This window comes from Moschus berezovskii, chromosome 27 (assembly GCF_049115385.1).
Source record: "Moschus berezovskii isolate FMDL1 chromosome 27, NW_MosBer_1.0, whole genome shotgun sequence".
NCBI lineage: Eukaryota > Metazoa > Chordata > Mammalia > Artiodactyla > Moschidae > Moschus > Moschus berezovskii.
The window spans coordinates 31,298,520-31,311,048 of NC_142486.1; the positions used below are offsets into that span (position 1 = coordinate 31,298,520).

General features: G+C 44.3%; 1 protein-coding gene across 3 annotated transcripts in view; it reads right to left on the bottom strand.

Moving 5' to 3' along the window:
- The window catches only part of SNX29 (sorting nexin 29), a 611,246-nt gene that overhangs the window by 304,320 nt on the left and 294,397 nt on the right, over positions 1-12,529 (bottom strand). For all 3 annotated transcript variants that reach the window (XM_055409515.2, XM_088833007.1, XM_055409516.2), the window contains one exon: positions 3,595-3,701. In XM_055409515.2, coding sequence (XP_055265490.2) covers positions 3,595-3,701 — 107 coding nt within the window. The remainder of the gene's footprint in view (positions 1-3,594; positions 3,702-12,529) is intronic.

Sequence of the window (12,529 nt, forward strand, 5' to 3'; positions counted from 1 at the left end):
AGAAAAGGGGAAGAACATTTGAGGAGCTCCAATTAGACACCCAAACAGCAAAACTGCTGCAGACATAGCTCAAGGAGCCCAGGAGGCAGGTGTCACTCTATGCCTGCACCTCTGGCCCTTCAAACCCATTTCTTAATGATCATAATGTTGGTATGATTTAGCTCACCCCACACCCAGGCGAGCTTCCCCAGAGGCAGATACTGTGTCTTGTTCATCTGTGTAACCTACACCGATAAGCCTTGGTTACACAGATGCTTCCCATGGATGAAACATCAATGACCCTGCAATAAAAAATGAAGGAAAACTCAGTCTAGGGAAGAAGCAGCCATTTGGAGAATGTCTCTGCTTCAGATTCACATCTCTGTTGGCTCACTTTCTAGAGTCAACAATTCTACTGCTCCTGGGGGAAGGGAAGACGCTGAAGGTAGAGAACAGGAAGCTGAAGGCTGGACACTCAGGAGGAACTCAGTAAATACGTGCTGGATGAGTTGGTACCGCCCATCTGTCACTCAAAGTCCCCTCCAGACTCTCCAAGCTAAAACTCCCCCTAAAACTGACTGCCAGAAAAACGTGTGTCTCCTCCAAAGAGCCCTGATTCCTCTTATTAGATATGGAATCCCCTCCACCAGGATGCTCTGAGTGGAAGGCGTGCCCTGTACAACGTCCTCTCTCACCCTGAGCGGTGAGAGAAGTCCATCTATCACTCTTAGAACATGACTCTGAGCAGCTGAATCCACTTGACTGGCTGTCGTCCCATTCAATACTTATAAAGCTCCTACTGTGTGCTGGAGCCGAACTGGGCAATGAATATACCCTGAAAAAGTCAACAGCCACAGGTCGCCAGAGGAGCTCCCAGCCTAGCATTCTCCTGCAAGTCGCTTCAGAAGCAGGTTGGTTCCAGAGCTGATAGAATGAGTTTCTTCCTCATGCGGTAAGTGAGGGTGTGAGCAAGGCCCCCGCCACCAGGTTCAAAATGGCTGACGGGCCACACGCCTGTGAGCTACCGCTGGGGAACCCCTCATCTCCCTCCACGCCTGGCTCAATGGGACCACTGCCTAGCCTTTCTCTTCAAAGACTCTTCCTCAGGGAGCCCAGCCTTCCAGTACACAGCAGGAAGATGGGTCTGGGCCCTGGGGCTAGATGGCCTGAGGGATTGGAACTCAGCCCTGCTTCTGATCAGCTGAGGAACCCCAGACAAGCTACTTCACGTCTCAAAATCTCATCGGTGGACGGCAGCTTCGTCAAGGAACTCGGCTGAGGACCGCGAGGGTGCAGAGACGTGACACCGCAGTGCAGCAAGCAGGATTGAAAGTGCGCGCTGCCAGCAGGATTGAAAGTGCGCGCTGCCAGCAGGCTGCCAGGGTTACCGCGGCTCTTACATGACGTCTGATATTAGTACTCTTTCCTGCCAGGTTAACCTGCACCTGCCAGGACTCTCTTCCATCCTGATTTCAAAAGTTGACCATCACAGGGTGTCAGGAACTATCTTTGCACACTCCTTCCAGTCCGGGGCCCCTGAGTCTCACCAGCCACCATGTATGGTGTTGCTCTGGGTTCTGAGCTTTCGGTGCAGCTGTGTGCAGGTGGGTGGAATGGTTTTAATGCTTTGAAAGACACCTAGAGAAGAAGTTACAGGAACTCCCATTTCACTGGGATGAATCAGAGGAGAGTCATTCAGCTGCTGGGGTGTTTTAAATAGTCATGTTACTTTGAACGAAATGCTTTCACTTCTTTTGCCCTTTAGAAATGGAAAGAGCAGCACGTGGACTCTTCCCCCGCAGCCTTTCATTACTCCCCTCCAACGTGTGTTTACAACTCTTTCTTGGTAGAAACCGACCCATTAATAAAATGACAAACGAGCATCACAAAGAACAGGCCTGATTAAGGCCAACAGAGAGGGTTTGGCAAAAGTCGTGATAAAATGCAACTCGAAGGCTATTCACAAATGAAAGATGGCTGACAGGACCTCACTTTGCAAACAAACAATGAAAAATCAATGCAGGGTAGTGAATACCATGGGAGGACCATCTCCACTCCAACCTCACCTCTCATCGAGCTCAATGACCAGAGACACTGACTCCTCTTCTCCCAGGGGTAACAAAGACATGGAGAAGGTTTAAGGCTGACGTGATAAATCTACCTCGGCTGCCATTCCCTCTGATGGAGGAGTTCAACACCGACCTCTCTCGCAGGCAACAAGAGCAATGATGTCAGGGGGTGGGACACCAGCGTCACATCAGACACCTAGATCTTTCCTGCCCGTCAACGCTGGGACACAGTGAGGTGGTGAGAACCTCTCACAGTCACAGCGGGTGGGGACAGGGTACCCAACAAACACTGAATCAACCAACTAACCAAGCAGTCAGCCCATGAACGGACCGTGGTGCTTCCTCAGTGGGTCAGGAAGCTACTTCCTCCTGACCCCTTTCAAGCTTGAGCTTCCGATGAGCATGTCAGCCCCCTAGATCGCCACCTCAGGCCCAGAGTCCAAAGGAATCCAGGAACATGAGCGCTGGTCTCTACACTTGATGGGTCTGTCAACGTCCATACAAGTGAACACCCTGTCCTGGTTCCCCTGAAGGGACAGAAGCTCCCAATCCCTTTCCCTCTGGCCAGAACCCTTCACCCTCCCTAGCTCAGTGACTCTTCGTTCATTCAGCAACCAGAGACATCCCTGTCCCAGGAGAATTTCAAATACTTTCCTTCTAGGACTATTTAGCTCAAGTCACCACTTGGCAACAAATGGTCAGTGAGAATACAGAGATGGAAGAGAGCCTCTGCCACCCAGAGACTCAGAGTCGGCCAGCTCCTGAGGGTAAGGGGCTCATTCCTCTCTCCACCTGGCCTTTCCGCCACCAGCCAACTCTGGTCTCATGACCCCACAGAATGAGGGTCCACGGATGGGCATGGTAGTGGCAGAGACCCTCCAGATGTTAGGGGAACCACTGACTGAAACCGCCCACCCTGGCCAGGCCCCATAGTAACTCACCTGCATGAGCTGTCTTAAGCAGGAGGTCCTGGGAAGGAACACGGAACTAACAAGCTACCACCAACCAGAAGAATTTGGGAAAGGTCAAAAGGAAAGAGGAGACACCAGCCCACAAGTCCCACCAACCTTCCAGAATGCTTCCCACTGGAATCCTTCTTGGCTAAGTGATGCACACGCCACTAGGAAGGTCTCAGAGTCAGAGAGACTGTCCAGAGACAACCCAGAAACTAACGGCATCATGTGATTCTAGCAGTCCACTGCATCCATATTATCCCATTTCTCAGCACAAAGTTGTATGTGATACTCTCTTCTGTTTTAAATATTCTCCAAATCCAAGGGTCCAATTGTTTTCTTATTCTTCACATGATACATGTTTTCTCTCTTACCACAGGTTTCTCATTAAATGATACCTTTCAAAGAATCACATTTTAGGGTTCTATATCAATGTGGTTTTACCATTTCACGTTTTGTTTGTTGGTGGGGGAGTTGGTGGGGAAGTGTCCACTGGTTGTTTTGCTAACATCTGTCTAACATGCTAGGGCCATGTCTGAAAAGTCCTCCAGGCAACCAATGTCAGAGATACACATCGACGCCAGCAGCCTTACCTCGATGAGCTTTCTCTCATAGGAGCTTGCGAGTTCCTCAGCAACTTCTCCAGGTTTCTGCTCAGGGACTGTAACTTCTCCATCAACATTCCAAAGATTTGGGACAACTTTTGGGAAAAGAAAGACTTCCGTAAGTAACTTAATCAACCATAATTCCCTCAATTAAATTTTTTTTCTGTAGAATTTTTTTCTGAAGAAAAACATTTTTTTTCTTCTTTTCCAAATGGCTTCTCTGGAAAGAAAGCTGTTGCTAAAGAAGAAAAAAAAAAATCACAATTACTAACTACTTCCACATTGCATCATTTTCACACAAGTACAATAAAGTGAATGATAAGCTGTATTTAAAAATGGAATAACTCTCCTCGAGATAGACGCACAGAAGTCTAGGGAACGATCTTGTCACTACTTTCCATTTCAGGGGAAACAGATGATGCTTTGGCAAGATATAAGAGCCTACATGTGCATATTCTATGTTGGTTAATTTTCTTTTTCTTCAACAAAAAAGTTTCTCAGGGAGGAAGTACCTGCCTACAGCATGAAGTGAAATGGCAGTAGGGCTGCTCAGGTAGCATTTAGAATCAAGGAGGCTTCTGGAAAAACTCCAAAGCCAGTGCACAATGATAATGCAAAGACATCTCCACGAGATACTGGCTCTCAGATCGGCACAAGAATTAGCACAGTACTGTAGGAAACCTTCACACTGTTCTCCATAATGACTGCAACAATTTACATTCCCACCAGTGGGGTAGGAGGACTCCCATTTTCCCACAACATCTTCAGCATTCACAATTGGTAGACTTATTGATGGCCATTTTGACTGCCGGGAGGTAATAACTCATTGTAGTTTTGATCTGCATTTCTGTAATAATTAGTGATTCGAGTTTCTTTTCACGTGCTTGTTGACCATCTGTACGTCTTCTTTGGAGAACTATCTGTTTATGTCTTCGGCTTATTTTTGATTGGGTTGTTTTTTCGATATTAAGCTGTATGAGCTAAAAATAGACTTACCAAAGGATCCTGCAATTCTAGACCCTGGGCATCTACCCAGAGGAAACTTTTAATTTGAAAGGATACATGCATGCCAATTGACAGCAGCATGATTTACAACAGCCAGGACATGGAAGCAACCTAAATGTCCATTGACAGATGAATGGTAAAGAAGATGGGGTACATATACAAATGAAACACTATTCAGCCATAAAAAGGAATGAAATAATGCCATTTGCAGCAACACGTATGGACCTACAAATTGTCATACTAAGTGCAGTAAGTTACACAGAGAAAGACAAATGTCACAGGGTATCATTTATATGTGGAATCTAAAAAACTGAGGCACATGAACTTCTTAGCAAAACAAAAACAGACAAACAAAAAAAACATGATCACCAAAGGTGGTAGTTCAGTGGTGGGTATATCAGGAGTCTGGGATTAACATACATATATGACTGTATATAAAACAGGTAAACAACACGGCCTACTGTATAGGAGCTACACTCACTATCTTAAAATGACCTGCAATGGAAAAGAATCTGAAAAGAAAGATATATATGTACAACTGAATTACTCTGCTACATCCTTGAAGCTAACACAACACTGTAAATCAACTACACTTCAATAAAAAAATCTACACAGTAGATGCCCATGGAAACTGATACAATAGAAACTGATAAAATGCGATAGAAGCAGAGACTTGCAATGGGTCTGAAAACAAGCATCAGGGATGCAGAGGCCTGTGTGTCCTGAGAGGAGACTCCTGGATGCTCCAATCAAGTGTGATGAGACAACAATGAGGCAAAACAGGAAGCCACACCTAGTCCTCCAGCCACTGGAATGTGGGAGGCACGGATGCCGGTCAGGCACTCAGGCAGAAGTCAACACTGGGAAAGACTGAGCAAAATGGGAGTGGCTTCTGGGCCTGAACCGATTGGTGGCTCTGCCTTCAGCCCTTCATGGAGCCTCCATCAGGCTACAGCTGGTCTGGGCATCTGAGTGACCATACAGAACATGCTGGAATAAAACCATAAGGGAATTCCCATCAGGAAGCTTCCATCAGCCTCTCATTCTTACCCATGAGAGGGCAGACAGAATGAAAACCACAATCACTGAAAACTAATCAAACTGATCACATGGACCACAGCCTCATCTAACTAAATGAAACTATAAGCCATGCTACGTAGGGCCACCCAAGATGGACGGGTAATGGTGGAGAGTTCTGACAAAACACGGTCTATTGGAGAAGGGGATGGTAAACCACTTCAGTATTCTTGCCTTGAGAACCCCATGAACAGTATGAAAAGGCAAAAAGATAGGACACTGAAAGATGAACTCCCCGGGTCAGTAGGTGCCCAATATGTTACTGGAAAACAGTGGAGAAATAACTCCAGGAAGAATGAAGAGACAAAGCCAAAGCAAACACAATGCCCAGCTGTGGATGTGACTGTTGATGGAAATAAAGCCCAATGCTATAAGGAACAATATTGCATTGGAAGATGGAATGTTAGGTGCATGAATCAAGGTAAACTGGATATGGGCAAACAGGAGATGGCAAGAGTGAACATCGACATGTTAAGAACCAGTGAACTAAAATGGACCTCAATGGGTGAATTTAATTCAGATGACCATTATATTTACCACTGTGGGCAGGAATCCCTTAGAAGAAATGGAGTAGCTCTCATAGTCAACAAGAGAGTCTGAAATGCAGTACTTGGGTACCATCTCAAAAATGACACAATGATCTTTACTTGTTTCCAAGACAAAACATTCAATATCACAGTAATCCAAGTCTATGCCCCAATCACTAACGCCGAAGAAGCTGAAGGTGAATGGTTCTATGAGGACCTAATAAGACCTTCTAGAACTAATACCAAAAAAAAAAAAAATGTCCTTTTCATCATAGAGGACTGGAATGCAAAAGTAGAAAGTCAAAAGATACCTAGAGTAACAGGCAAGTATGACATTGGAGTACAAAATGAAGCAGGGCAAAAGCTAACAGAGTTTTGCCAAGAGAATACACTGATCATAGCAAACAGCCTCTTCCAACAACACAAGAGAAAACTCTACACATGGACATCACCAGATGGTCAATACCAAAATCAGACTGATTATATTCTTTGCAGCCAAAGATATAGACACTCTATACAGTCAGCAAAAACAAGACCAGGAGCTGTCTGTGGCTCAGATCATGAACTTCTTATTGCCAAATTCAGACTTAACTTGAAGAAAGTATGGAAAGCCACTAGACCATTCAGGTATAACCTAAATCAAATCCCTTATGATTATACAGTGGAAGTGACAAACAGATTCAAGGGATTAGATCTGATAGAGTGCCTAAAGAACTACGGATGGAGTTTCGTGACACTGTACAGAAGGCAGAGACCAAGACCATCCCCAAGAAAAAGAAATGCAAAAACACAAAATGGTTTTCTGAGGAGGCCTTACAAATGGCTGAGAAAAGGAGAGAAGCAAAATGCAAAGGAGAAAAGGAAAGATATACCCATATGAATGCAGAGTTCCAAAGAATAGCAAGAAGAGATAAGATAGCATTCCTAAGTGATCAACGCAAACAAATCAAGGAAAACAATAGAATGGGAAAGACTATAGATCTCTTCCAGAAAATTAGAGATACCAAGGGAACAATTTCATGCAGAGATGGGCACAATAAAGGACAGAAATGGTATGGACCTAACAGAAGCAGAAGGTATTAAGAAGAGGTGGCAAGAATACACAGAAGAATTATACAAAAAAGATCTTCATGACCCAGATAAACATGATGGAGTGATCACTCAGCTAGACTCAGACATCCTGGAATGTGAAGTCAAGTGGGCCTTAGGACGCATCACTACAAACAAACCTAGTGGAGGTGATGGAACTCCAGCTGAGCTATTTCAAATCCTAAAAGATGATGCTGTGAAAGTGCTGCACTCAACATGCCAGCAAATTTGGAAAACTCAGTAGTGGCCACAGGACTAGAAATGGTCCGTTTTCATTCCAATCCCAAAGAAAGGCAATGCCAAAGAATGCTCAAACTACCGCACAATTGCACTCATCTCACACACTAGTAAAGTCATGCTCAAAATTCTCCAAGCCAGGCTTCAGCAATACGTGAACTGTGAACTTCCAGATGTTCAAGCTGGTTTTAGAAAAGGCAGAGGAACCAGACAGCAAACTGCCAACATCCACTGGATCATCGAAAAAGCAAGAGAGTTCCAGAAAAACATCTATTTCTGCTTTATTGACTGTGTAAAAGCCTTTGACTGTGTGGATCCCAATAAACTGTGGAAAATTCTGAAAGAGATGGGAATACCAGACCACCTGACCTGCCTCTTGAGAAACCTATATGCAGGTCAGGAAGCAACAATTAGAACTGGACATGGAACAACAGACTGGTTCCAAATAGGGAAAAGAACATGTCAAGGCTGCATATTGTCACCCTGCTTATTTAACCTATATGCAGAGTACATCATGAGAAATGCTGGGGTGGAAGAAGCACAAGCTGGAATCAAGATTGCTGGGAGAAATATCAATAACCTCAGATATGCAGATGACAACACCCTTGTGGCAGAAGATGAAGAGGAACTAAAGAGCCCTTTAGATGAAAGTGGAAGAGGAGAGTGAAAAAGCTGGCTTAAAACTCAACATTCAAAAAAGGAAGATCATGGCATCTGGTCCCATCACTTCATAGAAAGTAGGTGGGGAAACAATGGGAACAGTGAGTGACTTTATTTGGGCGGGGCTCCAAAATCACTGCAGATGGTGACTGCAGCCATGAAGTTTAAAGATGCCTGCTCCTTGGAAGAAAAACTATGACAAAACTGGAGAGAGTATTAAAAAGCACAGACATTATTCTGCCGACCAAGGTCCATCTAGTCAAGGCTATGGTTTCTCCAGTAGTCAAGTATGGATATGAGAGTCAACCCATAAACATAGCTGAGCACTGAAGAATTGAAGGTTTTGATCCGTGGTGCTGGAGAAGACTCTTGAGAGTCCCTTGGACTGCAAGGAGATCAAAGAGTCAATTCTAAAGGAAATCAGTCCTGAATATTCACTGGAAGGACTGATGCTGAAGCTGAAGCTCCAATACTTTGGCCACCTGATGCAAAGAGTCGACGCATTGGAAAAGAGCTTCATGGTGGGAAAGACTAAAGGCAGGAGGAGAAGGGGGCAACAGAGGATGAGGTGGCATCCCCGACTCAATGGACTTGAATTTGAGAAAATGCTGGGAGATGGTGAAGGACAGGGAAGTTTGGTGTGCTGCAGTCCATGGGATTGCAAAGGTCAGACACGACTTAGCAACTGAACAAGGACAACACAAAGAGACACAATAAAGAGTAAGTATTGATTTTTTTAAAAGTCTTTCTAAAGGCGCCACCCTTACAGAAAAAAAGAATCAGAAAGAAAACACAACAAAATTTTAAGAGCTGAGAAGCAGACCAGCAACTGGTGAATAATCTGATAGACTGGAGAAAATTTCATTCTCAGCTGCAAATGGGCAACTCCAAAATACAACTCTGATTAAAATGAACTTGCTTAAACTGCTAAACAAGACACTTTCAGGAGTAAGGGTGAACACCAGCTAACAGTCCAAAGAAGGGATTATTGAGTCAGTCTTAAGAAGCAACTAGCAGATGACTAAAGAGCTTATTCTTTGGAAAAGGTGGGAAAAAAAAAATGTAGCTGTGCCTGAATTGAAGGTAGGGGTATCTTACTGACAACAGAGGTAAAAATAATGCATAATAAACTTTTGAAGTTCTCCCATTTTTCTCCCCTTCCCAACTCCCAGTGTGTTAGTCACTGAATCGTGTCCAACTCTTTGGGTCCCCATGGTCTATAGCCCACCAGGCTCCTCTGTCCATGGATTTCTCTAGGCAAGAATACTGGCATGGGTTGCCATGCCCTTCTCCAGGAGATCTTCCTAACCCCAGGGACTGAACCTGGGTCTCCCACATTGCAGGCAGATTCTTTACCATCTGAGCCACCAGGGGAGCCCCCCCACCCACCCACCCAACTCCCAGAGCAGCAGGCATATACCTCTAGGCAAGGGAACAGATAGCAAGATCCTAAGAATCTACCAGCCAAAGAAAAAAGACCTAAAGGGCTCAATGTGGGAGGCTTTTCAGGGAAATGGCACAGCCCCATCACCCCACTGAAATCATCAGTGTTTGAGTGCCCCACTCTTGCATGTGAGAAGACAGTCAGGAATCACCTTATATTTGAGGCAAGCCCTTAAAATGAAAGACAGGGACTAGAATAAACAGAGAAATCAAGCTGTAGGAAAGGAAAATTATTAAACAAGAAGAATACTTCAAAAGAATGCTATGTGTCACACTCCCAGAGAGAGGAGAAGGGGCAAGTTGAGAAATGGAAGAGAAGGATATTTGGAAAAAATGCACAGAGTGTAAGAAAGCACTTTGGAAAGCAAAACCATGACAGCAGAAATGCAACACCAGGAATAGAAGGTAAAGAAACTTCGAGCTCAAGAAAGAAAAAATAATAGAGGAGGAGGAAGTCAAAGACATAATTCAAGAAGTGTCCCAGAACCAACATGTCCCAGACATGAGTGCTGAGGTCGAACAGCTCAGCAGGAAAGAGCTCCATGAGGACAAGCTCGGCGATAAGAGATGATCACAAGCTAACAGTGAAGCTCCAGAACACCAGAGACAAGGATGAGAGGGTATAAGTGCCCAGAGTGGAAGGAGAACTTTCACAAAGGATAAAAAATTAGAAATGGCATAGGATTTCTAAACAGCATCAGTGTAAGCTAGAAAACAATAAAGGGCTATCTCCAACATCCTGAGAGGACTGATTTCCAACCTAGAATTATCTACAGAGCCAAACCATGTGAGAAACGCTAAGAACGTTTAGAGACAAGCAACCTCTCAAAAATTTCATCTCCCACCCAAAGAACAGAAGAAACCTGAGATGGGGAACACAGAGATGCCAAGATACAGGGGATCCAACACAAAAGTGAGCGTGACAAAATCCTTCACGACAACCAAAGTGGAAGAAACCCACAGGGCCATCATGGATAAACAAAGTATAGTGTGCCAACACAATGGATCATTGTGTGAAAGTGAAAATCGCTCAGCCGTGTCTGACTCTTTGAAACCCCACGGACTGTAGTCCATGGATTTCTCTAGGCCAGAATACTGGAGTGAGTAGCCTTTCCCTTCTCTAAGGAGTCTTCCCAACCCAGGGATCGAACCCAGGTCTCCTGCATTGCAGGTGAATTCTTTACCAGCTGAGCCACAAGGGAAGCCCAGTGGATTATTATTCAGCTTTATATAGGAATGAAGTGCTGACCCATGTCACAATATGGAGGTACCTTGAAAACATGATGCTGAGTGAAGAAAGCCAGACACAGAGCCCTCATACTGTACAATATCATGAAATGTCCAAAGTAGGTACTGATTTCCAGAAGCTGGGAGGAAGGAGTGATGGGGGGTGATTGCTAATGGGTATTGGGTTTCTTTCTGGGGTAATAAAAATGTTCTAGAAAATGGTGCTTGGACAGTCTTGTGAGCGTACAAACAGCACTGAACCGCGCACTCTGAAGGGGTGACTGGTATAGCATGTGCATTACACTGCGACAGAGGAGGAGTGAACTGCTCAGTGCAGATGCACGGAGCAGTCAGGCTGCTTCCAGCTAAAGGTCGGGGAGCGCCTCCAGGAGAGACCATCTCAGGATGACGCCGATGACTCGGGTGTTTGAAAACACTGAGATTTATACAACTGAGGGAGCGTCTGGAGTTGAATGAGTGAAATGAGCACATAATATCAAAAAACTTTTAAAACTCAAAACAGCTGAGTATTAACTTTGAAGAAATGTAAAAGTTGTCCACAAATACTGATCATGTATGTATCTCATGGATGAGCCGTAGAGTGCATTTTCAGAGTCATAATAATGTAATCATGGGCCACTGATTGAACCAAAATGATTACATGACTGTGCTAGATTATATGACAACTGGAGGGGGTGTGTGTGTGTTTGTGTGTGTTCATGTGTGTGTGTACATACATACTTCTCTGGTGAAGGACCAGAGAATGCTACCCTTCATCTTCCACAATAAAAAATCAATAAACAGGAGGAGAACGGGACGACAGAGGATGAGATGGTGGGATGGCATCACCAACTCGATGGACATGACTCTGAGCAAGCTCTGGGAGTGGGTGATGGACAGGAAAACCTGGCGTGCTGAAGTCCACACAGTCACAAAGAGTCAGACACAACTGAGCAACTGAACTGAACAACTTAAAAAATCAACAAGAAGCAGTAGACAAATTATTCAGATATATCAAGGTAACTACTGAAAGAATCGGTTAAAAAGCTTAAAGTAGGAATTCCCTGGTGGCACAGTGGATAAGAATCTACCTGCCAATGCAGGGAACACAGGTTTGATCCCTGGTCCAGAAAGATTCTACATGCCTCAGAACAGCTAAACCCATGTGCCATAACTACTGAAGCCTGTGGGCCTAGAGCCCATGCTTTGCAACAAGAGAAGCCACTGCAATGAGAAACTACAACGAAGAATAGCCCCCACTTGCAGCAACTAGAGAAAGCCTTCTCGCCACAACATAGACCCAGCAGAACCAAAAATAAAAAATTAATTAATTTTTTTAAAAAAGGTTTAAATGGGGAAAGACAGTAGCTGGAAGTATCAGGTCTTTTATCGACAAAGCTCATATTGTACTAAAACTCAATTCTCTGAAAAACTAAATTCAACTTTACTTGGTGAAAAAAATCTTTAATTTTCAAATAAAAAGCTGAATGCATTTCCTCTAAGATCAAGAATAAAATAAGGATTCCCACTTGCCACTTTTGTTCAGCATAGCATTGGAAGTCCTAGCCATGGTAATCAGACAAGAAAGAGAAATAAAAGGAATCCAAATTGGAAAGGAAGAAGTAACACAGTCACTGTTTGCAGATGACATGACATTG